Raw genomic sequence first — 23,541 nt, forward strand, 5'->3', positions numbered from 1 at the left:
TGCCGAGTTTGCAGAACAGTAGGCGCCGTTACGACTCCGTTTTCTTGGTTCCTGTCAGGCGCGTGCCAAACCCGCATAGACTATAAATTTTCCTGGCTGCGTGTACTCGTCCCTCCACGTCTTGTACACAGGATGTTCTGTCGCGTGAAGGCTATTTGTCATAAAATTTTTATCTCGATAAACCATCCTCAAAGTGTATTTTACCTATGCGTCCCGTACAGTCACTTGAGTGCATTAACGTGCGCTGTATGAGTCGCGAGAGAATAAATCGATGTAACGATGCGTGATAAAAAAAATAGTGTCACGCTATCCTTTGGTCCATCCTCTATGAAACGTATGAATGTGTGTGTTTCTTTTTTTTCTATTCTTATGAGCATATTGTAGGCGGTTCCTGTTCAGATAACATTTGCGACACTGGACACTCGTCTGGATGACACTATGGAATCTACATTTTTGCTATTGAGTGTTTTCGAAGCTACACCGCGTTTGGGAAATATGAAACTGCAAATGTTTTGTGGAGGATGGACATGTTTTTAAATAGTGCGCGCAGCTTTATTTTACCACGAATATGACGGATAAAATGTCAGCTACGAAACTAAATCTGGGGAGAAAAGGACATTCTACAAAGCGTATAAAATAATATTTAGCGATATTTTAATTTAAAGCCACCTTTTGATTTAACAGTAATTAAATCATTAAACAAGGAATTCAGAAAATGATAACCTAATTAGTACCTAGTAATTTTTATGAGCATTTTAAAAAGTGACTTCTTGAAAGTTATTAGAAGTAGTACAACAAAGCGTAGGAAACTATAATATAGAATCTGACGAGCAAAAATTATTTACACGATCTTGTGATTAATAGGAGCCAAAGTTTTCCTTTTTCTCGAGATCACGATTAATCATTCTCACTTTGTTTGTTCACTGAACAAGATTTATGATTCAGGAGAATTCTAATTCTGCTTTTCGACTTTCAGTCCGATCTACTGTACCGGGGAATTGCTGAAAACCATACAGCTCTTCTGCTGTCCGGAAATCTTTCCAGACAGCAAGACGTTCGTCGACCTCCATCAATTAAACGAACCTGAAGTGACTCTTGCCAAGTAAGTATCAATCGATTATCTCTCAAAGTGCACTTCTAGACATTAGTTTCCTCTTAAATCGCAATGAAATTAACCGATATCTGAGTGACTCGAAACTTGAGAGCATTACAGAGACTTCATACCTTTGGTGAACAAATTTCCATTGAATGGAAATAAATAATTGATGAATAAACTGCGAATGTTCATGAAAATTTATATTTATATTTATATATACACAAGTGACGAACAGAAATCTATATTTTTGTAAAAAATATATAATGTTATTAGCCATAACATTGAATAACATTGAACAAGAAAGTAAAAATATTTATCTAAACTTTACAAAATTTGAACTGAACGTAACGCCAGTTCAGTTTTGTTAAAGAGAAGAGAAGAGTGAACATCACAAAATCAGTCAGGATTTGAAAATATTTTTAATAACATCATGCATTTTATAATTAAGTAAATACACGCATATTTTATAAGTAAATATTTTAAATCAATTTTTTCCCCTTTAATTTGGCTTTAGTACGATTTCCATCCTATTCTACTATTTCGAGTCTCCTATTATTTGTTTCATGTCGAGCCATTGTGTTCTAATCTTGTTGGAATTGCTTTTATATAGATTAGTTCTATGGAGTAATTTTCTCGGGTAGCTTTAGGTCTATTGACAAAACGCTTAATATCGGCTCGAACAGATTTGACTCGCAGACCTGTATGCATCATGGAGGACATTCAGAACCGTAGGTAGTGTTATTGATTGCATTGATTCAACTTTTGTAATATGTCTGTTAGCTGCTGTTGTCCAATAGTTCGATGCTATCTGTCGAGACAAGCTTCACGATAGCTTTATATTGAGTATTTCAACAGAAACAGACCACCTTGATAGGCTTGCCATTTCATATGATGGGAGTATTGTTTGTAAAAGTTTCATATAAGTATCTACGAATCGGTTATTTTGTAAATAACATGAGTGACGTTTTTCTATAATAAAGAAAATTAAAGTTACTCTTCTATTAAACATCACTCATCTATTCGTCCAATTACTGCTTAATCTATTCAGCTGTTTGTAGATAAGCTTCCATTGATAGTACGGGAGCAGCAATCCTCATTGTAATTACAATAATTACATCTAGGCTAAAGGTGCTTTTGGCTACTCCGCGATCGTAAATTAAGCTATTAAATTCTAATTACTGGAAATTAATTACTAAAATACTACTTATTGAAAATAGTGATCAATCACTATCGAAACAGTACTTTGTACTTGCCTACCGTTAGAGTCGGTCCCAATGGTATTCTCAGAAAACAGTTTGGTCGCTTTTACCTCGTGTATTGCTTATCTCTTCTGCGATCCACTTTACGCGAGACAATGCACGTGAAAAAGCAAACGCCACGTTCAGTTGCCTAACGTTAGATCCTTTCGTTTCTACGAAACACGGGAAGTCAAACTAAACCGTATTCTTAGACCCGCGATCTGAAAACTGTTGTAATTTACGATGGCAGCCAAACGAAATCACCAAGAACATTTGCCAAACTTGTTTTTCAGTTCGTACAGTGCACAGTGCACTGTGCAACGTACACGATCATTATCAAATTCATAGCGTTCGGTCCAAAATATAGTTGTCATTTTCTATTAAATATAGTTATACGACCGACTTATATTGTGTGTAAATTTTTGCAAGCAAAAGAAATGATTTCTTAATTATGATACAAAATAAAAATTATTTAAACAATCTCAAAGAAATATTAATATACTCAAAGCTTCTTAGCATCCTCAAAAATAGTTCAATTTATGAGATATTTCAAAGTATACATTCATATATTAAATTATGAATTTCTTACATTACATAGTTTTCATAATAAAAATTCTTCAAAAGTGGGGAACAAGAATTAGCATTAATTTTTCTGGAATAAATTTCCCAAAGAAGACTATATTCTTGCCCAATTTATTTGGCGAGTCCGTTTAAGAAACTATTCTCGCTAAATTTAATACGAAGCGAGGCACAACGCGTTCGAATTTTGGTAGGATGGCACACTCCGGACCATTCGAAACTTCCTCGCGATAAATTACTTACTGGTTCCGTTCGGGCGTTTATAGTTGCCGTTTCACGGCATACGGTTACGTTCACTTTCGTCCACCTTTATCGCAGCGATTTGGGCCCGCGAATGCGCACCCTGATTCGATCTCGTGATAAGTATTGCTCGTAAATATCGAGGGGTTACAGTCTAATAGAAGTTAAACCCGTCTGACAACGAGCAAACTTGTAACACGTACACCTGTCCCCTTGGAGGAACGTCGACCGCCATCGTTGCAGGTTGATTGCGTTGTTTTGCGTAGACCAATTTGCTTCCACGCTTACGTCGCGTTGTAAAAGCACGCATAGGTGTAAATCAGGTAAAACGCTCGGAGCAAGCCGTTTTACCTTGATCAGGATCTTTTCAGGAAACTAAACCTCTTCACTCCTTAACTTTTTTATTCGGAGTAGTTTTAACTAAATAAAAAATTACAATTTATAGTTTTTATTTATTGCCTCTTCTTCCTGGTTTCCGGTTCTTCAATTCAATTTTTGGGGAATATTTATATTATCGATATTTGAGGTGGTTGATGTGACTTTGTTCTGATGAATCCTGAGAGTATTAATGTTACTATTGTAAACTGATGTCAGTTATACTGACTCCTTCTTATCCTGTACCACTGACAACTTATTTTGGAATCATTTCTAAAAAAAATTACGAATGTTCCCTCATCCACCAAAATTTATAAATACTTATTATATGAATTTTATTCAGAACGTACACATATTTTTCTTTACTCAGTGATAACTTAACAAAATTTGTGAAATTTCTATGATTTTCAAACAATACAAACATCGTCATAGGTACAGGAAATTTGGCGCTTTCATGAAATACTTTCAAGTTCTCCGAAGCTGTTCGTTCATGCGCAACAGCAATCGATTAATTGCCGCGCTGATTTCTGTTCGTATTTGGTACAACCTCGACATCAAGTGGTACGAAGCGAGCGTCCTCGCTGTTTGATGTCCCATGATTGATTAACCGACCAATCCTGATTTTGTTTATCCACGAATAGCTTCCACGACTTGATGAGAGCAACAAATAACAAGCCGAACCGAACGCAGTTGCTCGAGTACATACATACAAATTTCGAGTCGGCGAACGAGCTAGTAAACTGGACGCTTCCGGATTGGAAAGAGCACCCGTCGATCCTCAGACGGATCCAGGATCCGAAGTATCGCGAATGGGCGAAGGATCTCAACAATATTTGGAAGGGACTGGCCAGGAAGATGAACGACTCCGTGGCAAAGCATCCAGAAAAACACAGCTTGATCTACGTGAAAAACGGTTTCATCATACCTGGTGGACGTTTCGCAGGTAAACGTTACGTAGACTTTTTGAGAATGTTCGGAAAATTATAAATGATTTGGTGTAATTTTTGTTCATTTCAACTCCAAAGCTACAAAGACGGTCACTTTGATCAATGTACTTTCAACTTCTTTCTAAAGTTACTCAATTATTTAGAATGCTTTCATCGCAATTTCAGGGAAATAATTATTGCAATGTTAGTTTGTTCTTCCTGGATCTAATTACATAAATATAATTGTATATGTGTTTGCGTTGACCGATGGTAGCTTTAGTGTTGGTTGAATTAGATCCATGTTATTTGTTATTGGAGCATTTATTTGAGGTGCTGAAATTAAAAAATCAAAAATATAATGTAGCTTCTATAAATCTTGAAGGCACATTAATTACAATCATTAATATAAGAAAGGCTCTAACTTCCAATTATTGTACATAACTCTCTAATTGCAACGAAAATTACAAAATACGCAATTATATCCTTGCGTGACGGTGCCTGTTGTTTGACACACATTTTGTTGTCATGTGTTAAATGTTCAAGGTAACAAGAAAACGTAATTAACTATCCATTTAATAATGAATCGATAATGTGAACAACCTGTTTGAGTACAAATTATACAATTTTTAAATTAATTTCTTGATTCTCGAGATAAATCTTAATTAAATTAGTAGTTCCTCTGAAATAAAGATTAATTTATATATTTCTTGTTCGATAATTGCATGAGGATAAAGTCAGTCAACAATTTAACAACAATGACAGAATGACGTAAAATGATACATTCGAAGCTTCGCTTTTTTCAACGTGCCCTACATTTTACAACAATTGACGAATGTCTAGACATCTCGATATTTGTTTGCTTCCAACAGAGTTTTACTACTGGGACAGTTACTGGGTGATCGAAGGCCTGCTATTATCCGACATGTTTCAAACTGCCAAGGGAATGATAGACAATTTCTTGTCCATGGTGGAGAAATATGGATTCATACCAAACGGTGGCCGAATTTATTACCTTATGAGAAGCCAACCACCCTTATTGCATCTTATGGTAAGTCATACTTTCCCGATATTTATTTTTCAATTACTCTTTTCCATTGCCATTTACATTTAAAAACTGGTGCATCACTAACATACAAACTTTATATTTTTTCGTTCATATCTTTTTAGAATTTTCGGAATTAATCAAAGTTTTAATGTACAATTACTGTAATTGTCAAGCACACTTACGATCTGTCCAAATAATAATAAACAAAAATATGAGGCTACGCATTTTCGTATACATATACATATTCATACGTTGTAATGGTCATCAGGTTTGGATGTTAAATTATATAATATATGTACACATTCATTGTAATAGAGACCAGATAGAGAACCTAGAAGTTTGGTAATTTAACATATAATAAGAAAACGATGTTTAAATATTTCTATTTAAATTAAAATTATAAATGATTGAATATAAAGAAATTTAATTTCTGAGACCAAAAGAGTTACCTTTTATCAATTTTATTCGAAACGTTTGAACAATCACGTTCGAAGCCGTTTTTCCTGAAAAATGTCGACTCGAAGACCAATTCCATTTTTATCTCGAAAATGGACCATTTCGATTCACGTTGTAAAATGAGTTGCTGAAGAATCGACGATGAACGGGAAACAGTTAGGTAATCGAACAAGGTTACGGCGACGAGATGGAGCTGGAATTCCTAAATAATCCGGTTACTTAGAATTCCGTTTATTTCGCGCGTTCCCGGAAGTTCGGCAGATCAATTCGGAATGCGTTTCAATCGAGTTTGGATCCCCTTGACCACGGCACGGAATTACTTAGTGTGTCCCCTGAAATTTCAACAAGCTCGGTTGATACATTTACGGGTGTATCGGATCAGCTGTTTCCTGGACGGGACAGGAATTTTAAAATTCCCACGAACTTTTCCTGGGTAACTCACCCACCCGAAAGTTTTCGCGTTTTCCTTTCTGCGAAGTTCGAGTGCCGCGTGCTCGAACATTTACGCGCGATCGAGCTCGCGGCTCGATGATCGCGAAGTATGTATGTAATTTTCAACGGAAATCGATATATACGACTCGGACGGAATACGTGGCTCGCATAACTTTGTAGACGTCGTCGAGAAGAAATGTGTGACTTGGGAAGTAATCATCTTAACACTGAAGATCAATGTGATCAAATTACTGAATTTATGTTGAAATAAAAAATACTTTCTTTTATGGGAAAATAGTGCAACTGTGCAATTCTATTTTTCAATTATTAACGAGTCCGAATTTCTATCCTTTTCAATATATATAGTAAATATTAATTGTGCTATCTAAATCTATTCATTTGCTTAATATTTAATTACTTCATATTTGTCATTAAAAATATACAATAATCTTTTCTGACATTTTCATTTCTATAACTTGAATATTTAAAAGTTATAGTTAAAGACATGTAAGCCATGATACATTATAAATACAGTAAATGTTTTAAAAGCTGCTAACACGTTTGATTTTTATTTAACAACGAGCATTGCACTTTAAATTAAAATTAAATTTCACACAATGGATTTGATTCTATACGCATAAAAGTACGATTCCGATCTATACCACAAACTGCTCCTTTTATATTTTGTATCACACATGGATTCACCTTTTTCGAAAGATTCTCGAGGATGACATTTGTACATTCAGTGAACCAGATATTCGGATGTGAAGACGTACTATGATGTGTAAGTAGGGACTACTGAAAAATGTAAAGCGCAGATACCGAATCGAAAGAACCACGAAAATCGTTATCATACAAACTCTTTCCACGTACACGAGAGAAGTATATTTCGGTAGTATGCGAAAATCCTTAGATTATTCCCAGGCTGCTCCAGAGACGTTCGCGAGTACATATGCTACCTCTTTGACAAATCCAGGAATAATCTCGAGCCCATCCACGATTCAGCTGCCTTTCCACCGTAAATCGCGTTTCAAAAGCTTACTTTTTCCCTGTACATCGTTGCATAGACGCGAGATTGTCGAGATTAAGGAAACATTCCAAAGAAATGAACCGGGAGCGACATATTCCTATGGTCACAGTGTAATCGCGACAGTTGAATCGAAAGAAGCAAATGATTAGAATATCTTAATTTGTAATTAATATATGACCGATGGCGGGTCTTTCTAGACCTATGAATTAGGTTTTTGCAGTCATATTGTTCCTGAATCATAGGAGAACTAAGTACGATTCATTTATGAAATAGGAAAAAATGAAGAACCTGATAGAATTAGAGGACTAAGAAATAACGAAATTGCTTCAGAAGAGATGTTAAAAGAATACAATAATAGAATCATAGACTATGATAGAAAAATTTAACACAAATGTTTGTGTACAGTATGAAATATTACGCAGGCGTTTTTGTATAAAATATTACTATCACTTCGTTTTGAGAAGTCGCGCAATTATTACGTAGATTTAATTGTTTTTATAAGAATAATAATGTATCTCATATGACGTATGACTTAACTATAACGATTTTATTTAAACTAGTTTGCCTATTATAAAATAATGAGTAAGGAGACTGACATCTTAAATCTAGCAGTAAAGAACAAAAATATACTCGATGAAAATTATAAAACCACATTTAAATACAATGTACACAAACATCAGTTAATTAAATGAGACATATTTATCCTTAATACATCAACAATCTCAAATCAGCTGTTAGGGAACAACGAGTTCTTCCGTGTCTTATTTGCATTGAACATGTTACTCGAATATTTTCCTGGAATTTATACACAGGAAACGCGGAACTCCGTTACACACGGATTGCAATATTCGAGACGTGGTTTCTGTTATTTACGAACGCGTGCGGGGAACGGTATTCTTAAGGTGACACGGAAAAGTTCTGATTTCACCAGAAACAGAGCTGTTCGTTCACAATGGTAACGTATCGAAACTTTTACCCCATATTTCTCTCGGAAAGTTCGATACGCGAGCGCCTACTCTCGAATGCAACGAGCCCTCTAATGTGTTTTCAGTAAGGATATTCGGTTGTATTTCGTCTATGGTTCCGCTGTTTGTTTATTCGGAAGGTATTGGGGTTTCGTGAAACGATCGACAATATCGTCCAAGTTTGCTGGACGCAGCCCTCGAGGTTGAATCTCTCTGTTTGTGTTCTTAGGTCTCAAAGTACTTGGATTACACGGGCGACTACGCTTACCTCCGCAGCATAATGCCGATGCTGGAAAAGGAGTTTGCCTTCTGGCAGGCCAACAAGATGATTGACGTGCATAAAAACGGGAAGAAGTACAAGATGGCACATTATGTTGTAGACAGCGCGAGACCTCGACCTGAAAGCTTCAGGTAACGTTTTCACTTTGCACTCGAACTTTTTCATTTCCTTTTTTTTTTGTTTATTAGCATTTGAGACCTTGTACAGAGAATGTAGGTTGTAGTTTTATTCTCTTTCATCTTTTCAAACTATTTCATATCAATGATCATTCATGGTTAACATCTTGTAACTCCTTTATGGAATACTAAAGCTGATATTTTTAATTAATGTATATATATCATATATAATATTAATATATACACATATATATAATATATAATATATATATTAATAATATATATATAATATATAATATATATATTATATATAATATATATACATTAATTAAAAATATCAGCTTTAGTATTCCATAAAGGAGTTATGAGATGTTAACCATGAATGGTTATTAATATATATTAATATTAATATATAATTTTCTTATGTGTATTATAATATACATGTATAATTATATGCATTTATTAGTACATATTATAAAGTATATAATGTTTTAATTATGTATATCAATATAATTTAAAGTCCACTATTAATTCAAATTAAATCGTAATTGTACAGTACAAGTATTGAAAGAAAAACCATTATTTAATATTTTGTTGTGAAGATATATTTAAAAATGGCCAACCTGCAACAAGCAGCTTGAGATCGTCTCATCTGAATCGCACCAAACAAATTATTCTGTTAGAAGACGTCAACATCTGCTAACGGAAAGATTGTTCTCGTTGTCGATAACCATTATAGATGAGGAAAATTTATTTCGATGACAGTTATCTGCTTATAACAGTTATCTGCGAAGGAAACTCTATTTCAGTCGCCCATAATAGCTGTCGACGAGAGAAATTTATTTCAATTGCTTATAACAGATATCGATCTAGGAAACTGTATTTCAATTGGTCTGAATACAGTTTCAAACGTTTTAGGTTCGGATGTGATATATTCAATTATCTTCTAAGAGGATAAGTGCTACTAGAATAATTAGCATTTCCTTCAGGTATTACTGTACACAATGGTAAGCCTGAGCCATCATGCCTTGCATCATCCACTCAAAATCGTGATTAGCTCGAATAGCTAATTACGGTTCAGACAAGATTTACTAGGTCTGCCGTTCTGATAAGTCCATCAGCAATATCTGGATGAGACGCCTATTGTTCTTGTGCAAGCTGTGCTCCTGAGAGACCAACTAATTTGTAGAAACAAATTCAGAAAGAAGAATAACCAAATCACCTGCAAATTTCATGCGTTACTACTTTTTATCCTGTATCTCTGAAATTATGCAAAGGAAGTTAAGTCATCCATTTAACACATTCGCGACCGCTGACGTGAATTCACGTCACTTCGAATTCTATTCCTGATTATGAAAATATTATGAACATCTTTTTATTTTATACACTACATGTTTACAACATTGATATTTCAAAACATGTTTTGTAACTTTTACCTTCGCTCTAACGATATAAATTTGCGATGTCCAGCTTCAGAATTTTATTATTTTCGTTTATTATTTGTGTTAAATTACTTCTTAACGAAAAACACAATAAATTGAATCGAAGGCATAACATTTGATAGTTTAACTAAAAATCAAAACTTTATCATTTTTAGCCCATTTTGTGCTTCTTTCAGAATTAGCATCTCCAAAGTAGAGTCTCTTAGCATCCTAAAATTTTTGAAGACTGGTTTACCTAGTGCACGTGCAACGAGAAGATGCGACAGACGCGAACAACATTTTTAATCTGCGAGCTCGTGTGTTCTCGTTTCAGGGAGGACTACCAATTAGCGCAACAACTGCCCGAGGAATCACGAGATTTCTTTTACAACAATATAAAAGCTGGCGCCGAAAGCGGTTGGGACTTCTCCAACAGGTGGTTCATAGGAAGGAACGCGAGCGAAACGCCCGGTTTGCTGAATATCTCCACGCAAGATGTGATACCTGTCGACCTTAATGCGATACTGCAGCAAAACGCGCGGCTACTCAGCGAATTTCACAAGATCCTGGGAAACATTGCGGTAAGCGTTTACTATCAAATTTATTTCGTTCGAGGATCTGTCTATAAACTTGTTGCGCGCGCCGTATTCCAGCTCACGCTTGGATTTAGTGAGATCGAACGATAGCATTTGTTTAACACGTTGGCTGCCAAGCTAAAACTCGTGAAAATTTCTATAAAGTTAGAATTTTGTGTTAAAACTATCGAAGGTTAAATAATTTAACATCTGTCGTAGTATTTAGTTTTTCAACGTCGTCTAATTCACGAATCCTGTCCAATTTTATTTTCATTATTGTCTTACAGAAATCCAAGGATTTCGCGAAGGTAGCGGCACAACTTCAACAAGGAATCGATAATGTTCTGTGGAACAAAGAAGAGGGTATATGGCTAGACTACGACGTGAAGAATAGTCGACCTAGAAATACATTTTACCCGTCGAACTTGGCCCCGCTTTATACGAGAAGCTACAATCGACATAAGCGCGAGGAGATTGCGTCGTTAGCTGTGAAATACCTGAGATTGCAAAACATTGACAGCTTCTTTGGTAAGTTTTCATATTCGTTATTAAAAGGGCTAGAATTTACCAATAATCAAAGTATACTTCCTATTCGTACAACTATATCTGTGAAATTAGAAAGGAGAGGGGCAATTCAACAAATGAACTAACTAACTAATATTATAAATTACTATATAAATTAGTTTCTGGTGGTACAGTATTCTTCTAAATACTTAACAATTAAGAAACTGTGCATTTTGGTTCGTTATTTTGGTCACAATAACTCAATATACATGTAACGAAGCTCATGACAGAATTAAAATTGGAATATGTTTCTTCTATAAAATTTTAGTTAATTTGTTACAACAATTGTATTCTCAATAATTGACTCCTCACAGACCGAGGATGAATTCTGTACATCTTTATAGATGCAAGAAGAAAAGAATTACCAGCCATTTTTATTGTGCGTTAGGAATAAAGAAATTCGCGAAAAGAAGAATACACTTTGAAGCGATTCGCATTCTAATTTCCCCACCGGGGCGCAGTGACCTTTTGTTCCTTTCCAGCGCTTTGATTCAATTTAAACTTTCGTCGGGTACGAAGTCGAAGAAATCTTTACCTTTTAAAGTTATTCTCGTAAGAATGAAATCGAATGGAATCCAGATAAGAGACAAATGTTTACCCACGTTTTCTGCAGCTGCTGGAAATAGGAGTGTTTATCGGTCGCAGAACATGCAGCATTGTTAAATGCCGTTTCGGTTTGCGAGTTGAGTACGTATTTCTGACAAATATTTTGTGTACGTGGTTCAAATCCTCTTCAGTTAAAACGTTAATATGAAAAGTAGAACATGTTTTTTAAAAATATCATTGCTCCACACAAAGGAATTATTTACAGTTGAAAAATAAACAGTTGACGAATAAAGATATAAAAATTGTCGAAGGAGTCAGAATGTAATTGTTGATCATAAACATATTTAACTAAGACTCTTCTCATCTATTAAAAATTTACAATGACGATTTGCAATCCACAATGAAAAAAAGAAAGAGTACCTCATTTTTATTATGCTCCAGATTGAAGTTTTTATTAACCAGGTCCCAATTGCAGATAAAAAGTTTCAAATACACACCTGTCTAAATTACACTCGTGTGGACCACTGTCGTTACGCCCTTGGTAGATAATAAAAATTGACTGCACTTGTTTCAACACTTGTCGACGTCCTTCACTTTGAATGCAAGATTCGTTTGAAAGAATTGCGAAATTTCTAAAGTTACTGCCTTTTACAAACAGAAGAAAGCGCGCCTTTGATGATATATTTTGTCTGACATGAATATCTCAATGAGTTCCTGAGATATAAGGTTTCGAAGTGCAGCATTTAAAATGTATGGAAGTTGATAATGGCGGTCGAAATTCAGAAAAGCGTTGTGACCCACTTTTTTCGCAGAACTATGCACGCTGTGGCTAGTAGTAGTAGATGTAGAAGTATCAGTAGTAGCAAAAAAGCTCTGACTCAGCTACTGGCACTGTCCAATGCACAGGTGAAAAGCCTGGGTTAGGTCAGTGAAGTCATAGAGTGAGAGAGCAATCAGTTCTATGCGATAAACCACTTTAAGGGGATAGGGGTACTTGCATAGTCGAGAAAAGGAACTCCTTGGCGAATTTTTATCTATGCTCGGTTGATATACAATATTTTATAATCAGTATTTCTCTATTCGAAAGATATATGCCTCAAGATTTAACACAAAAAATCAGAGTGCTATGATTTGGCTGCATTATAAATGAAAAAAACAGAGAATTCAATATAATAAATACAATATATTTCGTTCTTCTTACAAATGTCATACTTTATTTAGATTTAGATTTTTGAGGAACAATAAGTCTTATTTTGCCAATAACAATAAATTTACGTTTGTACATTACTAAAGATGAACGATATAATCCTCTTACTTAACTGAGAGTAATTATACATATATTGAGATAAATTAAATGCACTTTACTTTGATCTGCTTGAAAACGTCCAAATTTTAATTCTAATATATGACTCCATTGAAACAAAATTAATTCGTGTAAATAATCATTGTATTCCTTTACAAAACAATTTTAATCATGTTAATAATTTAATTCTACTGTAGCATGGAAAATGACTTTCAAAGTCAATATTAATGTATCAACATCACATTTACGTATGTTATTTCTATATATTCCTCTGTGAGTTAATTTTAGGGACTGTTTACATTTTCTCTTCGTAGGTGGTACACCAACGTCCCTAGTTCAAACGGGAGAGCAATGGGATTTCCCGAACGCATGGCCACCATTACAGTCGTTTATAGTAATGGGTCTTTATTGGACCGATGTGAAGGAAGCAATGGATTTCGCCAGTGAATTAGCATCTAGATGGCTCAGTTCTAATTACGCTGGTTACATGGACACGGGAAAAATGTTTGAAAAGGTGAGTTCTATAAACAGACTGTTGCAATGACCAAGGAGTGTCAAATCTAATTACACATTTAGTCAACTGTGAACCAATGATCGATACGAAAAATTTGACTGCAGTTAGTCTAGATGCACTTGCATAAGTAGATAATGCATAAATGCAAATCTTACGCAGAAGCTACAGATTAGTCTATCCACATTGAAGCAAAAAAAAAAAGATTCTCTTAAATGCAACGATGTCTAGCAGCAGAGGTCGCCTCTAATTTAGATCAGATTACGTTACTTTGATGACGATCTTTATCTCTACTAATTGTAAGTTTCATTCGGACCGGTTTCAAAAAAGAAAACCGGTTTCGTTTCTTCGCATTCTCTTCAAAACTAACAAACTTCCTTGAAGTATTTAAAATATAATTGTATCACGGTGAAATTCGGAAAATCTGCGAAGTTACGAAACTTTTAACTAAACTCCATATATGCTTACACTGTACGCCAAAGTTTAGATCAGTTTTCTGTAAAATAAAACTTTTCTAATTTTTAGATGCAATATCTAGTGAACAAATGAACCAGTGATGTTGCGATTGTGCGTCCCTGTATTGTTTCAATCAAAATTGACTCGTTATCTGCCAATTTGTTTTGACTATTTATAAAAGTGAAGACAGTTCATACAGTCGCTAGATCGCTTCAAAATGTTGTCATTTTATCAGTTTGCAGATGTTTAAAATTTATTTTGTTACAAATTTTTCAAAACATAATCCAAAGTATAATCGAACTTTTAGAGTCAAGAACTGAAAGAATCTCTCGAAGAAGATAAACATTAACTTTATTACTACATGATTAAACAGTTCACGGATTTTTAGTTTGTCTGAACATTTTCAGCAGCTGTTCTAGCCCACTTTTTATGCCACTAGAGTGACAAGTGCCTTGCGTAAACATTATCTTTGTGTCCCTATCGAATGGGTAACCCAAGATACTGTTTAAGATCGTAAAAGGGTTCTTTCATCGAATACCAGCCGATGTCCACCGCTTTTGTGAGGATGACAGAAGGGAAAGCAGGGCTGAAAGCTTTCAGAGAAACACGTCTAACTTTAACTGTCCAGTAATTCATCATGTTCTGCATCGATCTCCGTTTCTGATACATTGCAGAGATATACATTCCTCTCGCCTAGATGGATACCATGAAATGTAATCAGAATGATAGACGACATTCGAAGTATAATACCCGGAAAAAGTAATATGTATCGTAGGTCATGTACAGGGCGTTTAAAATATTCAGGTCAGAAAATTTCAAATGAAAGCTGCATTCCCTTAGAATAGATTTAAAAGTCTGGAACGAGGATTGTGGAAGTTATATCCTCCTTCTCTTCTAAATCCTTCGTATACAAACACTGTTGTTCTAATTAAAGGGTTTCTTCATTTGTTTAATCATATCATTGAACACCTAAATTTAGAAAAGAATTTATGATGAAATTGGAATTGAAGCTTTATCATTTACTGAATTACACAAAAGTTATTCAACAAGTATATATAAGAGCAACTTAATTCAAGACTACATTGAATAATACAGAGGGAATAGTCATAAACAACACAAATACATAAATGAATCCAGTTATTCAATTTTATTCTCGCACATAAAAAGAAGCTTTAGGATGTCACTAGTTTGACTGACGTACATTTGCCTTCGAGGAGAGGATCGCGGAGGCACAAGATAGATGTACAAATTCAAGCTAAAATATTCTCCCTCGGCAAAGAAACAGGGTTAACGGATCCGTTGTGGATGGAATGAATCACTGTCCATCATTTTTCACCAGCCTATGCATTTTCACGCAGTCAGAACCTTCGATTTTCCTCGTTTCAGTTTTCCAAGATACGTTTTCACAGTTCACGCGCGAAGATACTCGAAGAACCACCCGTAGGTGTACAACCGTCGAGTTTCATACTTCATTCCGACTACGATGCGGCGACGAAAAAGAAAATTTATGATACTTTTTTCCGTGCCTGAGGGGACTCACGTTGAAAAATACCAGCACGTTTTCGGTTCTTTTTTCACCTTTTCGCAACCCTTTTTTTACACCTCGAAGAAGACAGCCTGAACGATGGTGTGTTTCAGAATATTTTTTACTTCGCGAAGTTAAATCCGTTATGGGTATACACGTTTTTCATTTTGCCAAATTGAAAGTCGTTACGCCGCTTTTCCAAATCGTGGACCATTATTTATTTCGAAACACGTAGCAATTTATAATATCAATGATTGGATGGGATATTTGCTTTCTCCGTGAGTTGATACTATTTCTGAGAGTAACAAACCACCAGAAAATCAGAAGGCCAGAGCAACATAAATAAAGCTTTACGATGCTCATCTCCCAGTGTGCAGAATTAGGGAATTACGTGTGTATGAATAATTTTACTTCGGATGCATATTTCAGTATTTTAATGTCATCTATATCTCGCAAGCAAACATTAGCTGGATAAATTGTTAGCAAAATGTCAAGAAACCAAAGAAATGAAATTGACTATATTAAAAGTTATCTTATTAAAAAGAAACGAAAAAATTAATCCAAATTTAATGAATTTTTATTAGCAATTATAGACGAAAAATGTGAAAGAGTTTATTTACCCTGTGGATTATCAGAACAAAGACAGTGTTGTATTATAATAGGTTGCTTAATTATTTGATTTAAATAATCTTTCTATACGTACAAAAATATTCAAAGTAACAAACAAAATTATTGGTATTGCATGTACGTCCCAAAGTTTGGATCATCTTCTGGTTCCTCTTTTATTTTTCTTAAATAAAATAGGAGAGAGGATTATCGTTTTGTGCAAGAGAATAATTCTTACATTATTGTAAGTTCTTTAAAATAATACTTGAAGATGCGAGTGTCAACGTGGAGAGCATAGACATTAATTATTTAAAACATTCAGTACGTTATTCGAGAGTTGTGAAACATTGGGTATTCGTTATTGTCTCTGAAGAAAATAAGAGTAAGGAAAAGTGAAAGCGTTTCACGTGTCGAGGATTAACGCCAATCGATACTCCTCCTTCATTCGCTGATAAGCATACAGAATGAGAGACTGTGGCTATTGCGTAAATTTTAAACTGCCGCGGAAAGCGACAGGCAATTAAAAGTCTTAGCAGAACCATCTTCCATGATATACTGTTCTCGAATATGCTCCTAACAAATGAAACCAAAAAATCCAAAGTATTGGCAGCAACAATTCAGAAGAATTAGACTTATTTCCACAGATTCTAACCTTTCTGGTAGTTTCTGTCATTACAGTTGATAAATTAATAATGTAAACAGTAAATGTCGTGAAAGGGACATTATTTTTCATTCTTATGATACGATGTTATTTCAGTGAACTTTGCGATTACGTAGAAGTTATAAAAGATATGTTTTAATTCCTTAGTCGTTGGAATGACAAATTCTGTCTCTAATTAGACAGATGTTCACGCTCTTTGAAATGATCCCACTCATTTTCCCTTTGCTGAAAGTTCTCCGGATTAAAGAAGATTTAAAAGACTCCTCTGTAATTATAGTTATATCCCCAAGGGCAATAAGTCTCAATTAAGTCCGAAAAATATCGAAGAAAATGGTCCTGAAGGTTAACATTACTGAACAAGAAAAGTTGCCAGTCGGGAAGAAAGTTACCGAGTTTAATTTAAGTTTGTGTGCGATGTTATTGCCGTCTCAATATTTTCTTTTAAATGAGAAAGGAATATCCAGTTTCATAATGAATAATATTTCGTTGATGAAAGTTTTCAGCTTCATTTATATAAAAAAGAACGTACTACAAGCTTCCCATTTATTTTATTTTATTAATTTATTAATTTATTTTATTCATACTTTTGTTTTTCATTAAAAATAACTACAGGATATCCTTAAAATGTGAAAATATAGGGAGTAAGAAAGAAATTTTCCAAATTTCAGACAATGTATTTCCATTTCTTCAGAAATATGGAGATACTTAATCAAAAGTAAAAGTTTTCCCCTAAAAAAATTTTGTTTGTTATCTATTACAAACTTTAATTGATCGAAGACGTCATTTTTCTTATTCTTATATAAAATTATATACATTACACAATAAAACAAAAAAAGATTGAGGGGTTATCTTTATTTTTAAGAAAATTGCCTGTATTTTTCGGGGTACTTTGATTCATAACCTAATTGCAAGGTACTAAGAGTAAATATTAATAATAACAATATTTCCTCGATAGTCGTAACATTTACGTACATATGCATTAACTATCGCGATATTTTCCGGATTCGCATGAAACTCTATGAGTACTCAGAAGGCAGAATTACATCTTGATTCGATCCCCTTGCTTTTAGTACGCTTACTCGCAGATTAATCGCATTCATTTACTTTCAAACGAGAGGGCCCCTGAAAAGAGATGCAAACAGTATCTGAGAGGATAATGAATTTCCAAGTACCGTTCTTCCTACAAGTTCCAATCTTCGCTCATTACGTAACCAAAACTTCCGCGTAGAAATTTCTTTTTTTTTTCGAAAAACTTTGAACTGGATTTACCCTGAAACCCAACAACAACGCAATCGCGACTCTTTGTACTCGGCTTCGTCGGAACATTCGCTACGCAACATGAACGCGTAATACCGAGAAATGGAGAACGCTTGGGGTAAAACAATCTTTCCCCTCTTCGTTCAGAATTTCATTACGAAAAGGAGTTAAACTTGTCTCCATGCTCGACTTCGTAAACTTTAATTAGCCATTGTTCGTGCGACTTGGGCCAAATTTTGATTGTAGTCCTCGGATCAATAGGATCGTTAGAATTCAAGACTGAACCCGCTCTTGAACGTTATGCGTGGTAGGGGAAGCAGCCTGATACATTGACGTACTAAATGAAACTTTCGTTATTATTTATTGGGTAAAACAATTGAATTTGAGTTCAAAGTAATAGTCATATGTGTTATTTAAGGTCTTGTATAATCTACACTGTTGACCTAAAATTTGGAGCACCTTTTGATCTTTAAAATAGATGAATTATTGATGTTAAACTTGTATACTTGAAACAGGTAAATGAATTATTAATATTAATCCTAATATATTTTAACAAATGAACGAATAATCAATATTAAGTATATATATATATATATATATATATATATATATATATATATATATATTAAAATAGATAGATGAATTATTAATAGTAACCTTATATATTTGAATAGATAAATAAATTATTTCTTCGAATAAATGAGATATTATAATAAAATATAAAAAATTTGTAATACTCAAGCATCTTATTTAACTTTCTCTCAACAATAATGTAAGGAATTAATCTATAAGAACAATGTAGTTTAAATTGTCATCATTTATGTTTATTAATTCATAAACTTAGTTCTGGTTTAATTATTATTTATTATTAAGCTCTCGTAATTACAACTGCATTAGGTTTTCTTCTCCCTAAATTGCAAGCTCAAAAAGACTAATCCTCTTGTAAACTATACTACAACCTTCGAAGGTTAAAAACCACCCTACAAGCCATCCCAGCCATTCTTGTTGCTATGGTTACTTAAGACTGCGAACTGCATCAGGTTTTATTGTCTCTAAATTGCGAGTCCAAAAAGGCTAAGAATCTTCTCGTGAACTACACCGTGAGATTCGTTGGTTAAGAACCACTGATCTAAGCCTTCCCAGCCCCACCCACAGCAGAAATTAACGCGGGAGGGACCTGCCGATCTCTGGGTGGCTTATTTGCATCTCGGAAGCGGCTGCTTTTGAAACAAGAACGCACGATTACGTACTCTTATTACATACTCTTTTAATTGCAGTACGACTCGATAAGACCGGGCAAAGGTGGCGGTGGCGGCGAGTACGATGTTCAAACGGGTTTCGGCTGGACAAACGGAGTGGTCTTCGAGTTCCTTAACACTTTTGCATCCATCAAAGCGAGGGCGGTATCGAACGGTGGTGAACCAAACGTGGTCGTCGGACAATAGCAGGTACGAAATTCAATTCCAAAAATAAATCATCTCTACGAGTCGGTTAAAGTGAAATATGTTTCGGCTGCGAGAGCGGACCTCGAAATGTTTATTAAACCTTTGTCGACGCGAGGTCGCGTAATACAATTCGTATCGAGGCAAACAATTCGTGTTAGAAATTAAATTAAACATAATAAATTTCGAAATATTTCGTCTACCCACATCACAGGTTTCGTAACATTGTATCTTATATTCAATTTATTACCCTTTTCGGTGAAGGCTGCCACGATGCTTTTTGAGGGTTTTATTATATTTACCCTAAAGTAATTTTCTGCATGAAATGTTTCGTTTATGTACATAGTTTGATGCTGTAAAAAAGCCTCGATTTTATGAGTTCATTTTAATTAAATTTATTCCGTTTAAATAATGCCCTTCCTTTGATCTTGTTATACATTTCTTTTAAATTCTGCTGGTCTGAACAGTACTTTGAAAGAAAACTTTGAAGACTGTTTTAAAGATTTACATGTTTGCATAAGAATTTAATTATTTATTTCCAAGAAAGTAATTATATATTAGTATCTAATATTGATAATTCTATAGATTCCAAAATTCGTTCATTTATGCAGTGTTGATTCATTTTTCAATAATTACGGAAGAGTCTGTAGAAATTCAAACTTCATTATACAAAAAGTATGCAGGTAATCTAATGTGCTTGAATTTTTGTTTAGGTTTCATTGGTGACAATACAGCGCATATTTTCCAACGAATCTAGTCTACACGGAAGAACAGGGCAGCGCGTTTTATAAAACCCACCGTACGTTCGATGCGAGTCAAATCGTATTTTTTTTTTTTTTGTTAGTCAAACTTAACAATGTATACGTCGTTTGTGAAATACGAAAACAAAGTATAATTGCGTGTAACTCGTCAGTATTCTAATTTAATGCTAGTTGTTAACGATAAGTTAGTGCGATTAGAAGACTAGCATGGGTTTTCTATCGTTTCGTGTGGAGAATGACGCTGGCGACAAAACTCCGACGTTTTACTGTAAGTTACGAATACTTAATTTAACGTGCATTCCCAAAATAACGTAACTACCGAAAATCATGGACTGGCGTTGTGCAAGGAATTTAGGAAGACAATGTTTAAACAAAATGAATATATTTTTAATACACTGTTGAAACGTATTGTTAAATGAAACCCGTCAACGAAACTGCGTGTGCGTGACAATAAAGAAACATGTATTTTAGCATAAATAAACATGTGTGTAAATTTCAACATTTCCTAGTCCATACTGGAAGTTTAATTAACCTTTTGAGTGCTGTGGACGCAAGTTTCCTTTCGTCAATTTTTTCGATCTCCTGCTTTAGTCTCAATGATTAATGTTTTTCATATTTTTTGTTATATTTTTGTAGAATAGTTCAAATTCTTGAAGGTATTTCTTAAAAATATTGAATGGCATGCCATTGATAATGTTGCAAAGTGTTCATGAGATAAAATTTAATGTTTAATAGAAAATAGGATTAAAAATCTTTTGTGTGAAGTTAATATAAATTTCATAGATTGACTGCATTTTAAATATTAAATCCATACATTAATCCAAATTCAGTGTCTTAGAAAATTTAAAGTTTAGGATTGATATATTTATCGAATTTATTTACTATAGAATTTTTTTTTTTAATGTGTTATAGCACCAAACTTGGACGGAAATAAATAAAGCTGTAATTTAAATGTGAAAAATGAAAAATGCTCAGAGTATCGCGACTTCAAAGTCAACGAAGCGAAAGTTATCAGGAGCTCTCGATTCCCGTTGCTAATAACAGAAAACTTATGACAAGTATTGTTATAATCCTAGGTTAATGGGTGGACAGACATGTTTCATACCAGCTGTTCAAGTTTAAAGACGGAAGCTTTGTTAGTCTCCGAGATATTACTTCCGCAAGCTTGAAAAATGTAGTTTCGTGAAAAACGGCATTAAAGTTTCTGGTTTCCCCTGTCACAACGCCGTCTTCTTCAAACTCTCGTAACTTCGTCAATTCTTCATACGTCGGTTTGAAATCTTACTGAGGCATCCTCCAGAATTTATACTCTGAGAAAAATGTAAGAAGAAATTTTTTGGTGGCGGGAAAGAAGAGAAACCATTCGAAATTACCTAATTTAAAAAAAAATACTGAACCAACGAATTCAACAGAACATTGCTATGAACGTAAACGATATAAATAAAATGTATTTTATTTCTAGCAAATATTTACTGATCTAATAGTCCTTGAGTATCTTAACCGACAATCCATTACTGTTTATTAATATTTAATTGCAAATAATCAAGTGTTATAACGACATGCATAGATACATACGCATAAAGTAACATACATAGGCATTCATATCTACGTATGTATACAGAAAATTACATTTACATATAAAAACAGCGTAATTTTATGATCTTTGATAAACCACTCGTGAGATGAAAAAGAATAAAAAAAAAAAATATACATGTCGAATTGAGTAACCTCCTCCATTTCGAAGTCGGTTAAAAAGAGAACATCAGCCAACGTATCTAGGTACATACATACATATACATATATAAACACTTATACACGAAAAATTTTGCGACCAGTTTTTTCGCATGATTGAACTCAAGGACACTTCGAAACTACTTGGAAACGAATGGTCAACTTTTGACCGATAGCAAATGCTCCCATTCGTCATATTCAATAACATCCATGAAAGTAAAAAGCAAAGCGTGGACATTTCGAGGTGGAAATTTTACGACGAAGTCCAGGCGGACGTGTCGTTAGAAGTTTCACGCTCGACGCCTTGTGGTGTCCGTACGATCTGTGAACCGATGAATTGCCGCTCTCAGTGAAAAAAATTATTGGGGGTCTCGCTTCGAACCACTCGAAAGGGTTGATTTTTCTGAGGGTTCGATCCAGGCTCGCGTGAAATCGTCCTCGTGCTCGCGAGCCTGGAGCATGGGTCGAGAGCTAAACGCTCGTACAAATCGACCCTTTCAAGTGGTTCCAAGTTCCAACCGTCCGGCGTCGCATTTAGCGACCTTTTACTCGCTAGTAGGAACGTGTTTTCAAAAAAAAATCCGGCAAACACGGACAATTTATTGTCTGGGCTGGCTCGTCACATAGATGGGAATCCACCTTTAGAACGTGCTTTACGACGCCTTGAACCGATGTTAAATTACAGCACTTACCATTTCAAGTGCCATATTGCGTTTAAAATCCGTCAATTCGATCGGTACTTTGTAAGGCGGCGATGAAATTTACTGCACCGTGAAGGAATGGTAGGGAATTGCAAAATTTCATCGGAACAAAACTCACACCGTTGACTCACTAAAGTGCGTTTGCTCGTTTATTCGAGGAACAATTACAGTGAGTCGCATAAAAAATATTCGTAATCTTTACGGCTATTAAAAAGGTTTGTCTATGTTAAATGATAGGTTCGATGTTTTCAAATAAATGTTTCATAATAAATATGTACATGGATAAACTTTGCACCTTTATATATATTATGAATAATTTATTTGGAAACATCAAACCTATTATTTAATTTAGACAAATTCCATCAATAAACATAGAGGGAATGAATATTTATAGGACTAACTGTATATCAGAGGGTTGGTCTAAATGTTTATTGAGTTACAGATAGAAAAATAACGCTGTGAGCCATCAGGAAATCTCGTAAAACAACATTAGGCTAATAGTGGGAGGATGGTATAAGCAAGTCTCATAACTCTGTAACGCGATATAGTTTGAATAGCAAACGTGTATCGACACGAGTCCTTTCAAGCTGTCGTTACTCAAAGTTTGTTTAAGAAAAAAGTTACTTGAATTAGTTCAACTCGAAGGAAGAAGTAAAGTACGGTTGGATCTTTGTAACTCGAACCTCTGAGACAGTAGCTTCTA

At 34.6% G+C, this 23,541-nt stretch overlaps 1 protein-coding gene across 1 annotated transcript in view; it reads left to right on the forward strand.

Annotated features, from left to right (window-relative positions):
* The window catches only part of LOC128885851 (trehalase-like), a 39,777-nt gene extending 18,872 nt beyond the window's left edge, over positions 1 to 20,905 (forward strand). Inside the window, exons 2-10 of the mRNA XM_054140166.1 lie at positions 977 to 1,102; positions 4,170 to 4,471; positions 5,324 to 5,502; positions 8,612 to 8,793; positions 10,534 to 10,780; positions 11,062 to 11,302; positions 13,502 to 13,701; positions 19,481 to 19,651; positions 20,359 to 20,905. Coding sequence (XP_053996141.1) covers positions 977 to 1,102; positions 4,170 to 4,471; positions 5,324 to 5,502; positions 8,612 to 8,793; positions 10,534 to 10,780; positions 11,062 to 11,302; positions 13,502 to 13,701; positions 19,481 to 19,648 — 1,645 coding nt within the window. The 3' untranslated portion in view covers positions 19,649 to 19,651; positions 20,359 to 20,905. The remainder of the gene's footprint in view (positions 1 to 976; positions 1,103 to 4,169; positions 4,472 to 5,323; positions 5,503 to 8,611; positions 8,794 to 10,533; positions 10,781 to 11,061; positions 11,303 to 13,501; positions 13,702 to 19,480; positions 19,652 to 20,358) is intronic.
* Positions 20,906 to 23,541: the final 2,636 nt, after the last annotated feature.

Source organism: Hylaeus anthracinus, unplaced genomic scaffold, assembly GCF_026225885.1.
Source record: "Hylaeus anthracinus isolate JK02 unplaced genomic scaffold, UHH_iyHylAnth1.0_haploid 11982, whole genome shotgun sequence".
NCBI classification, from domain to species: Eukaryota; Metazoa; Arthropoda; class Insecta; order Hymenoptera; family Colletidae; genus Hylaeus; species Hylaeus anthracinus.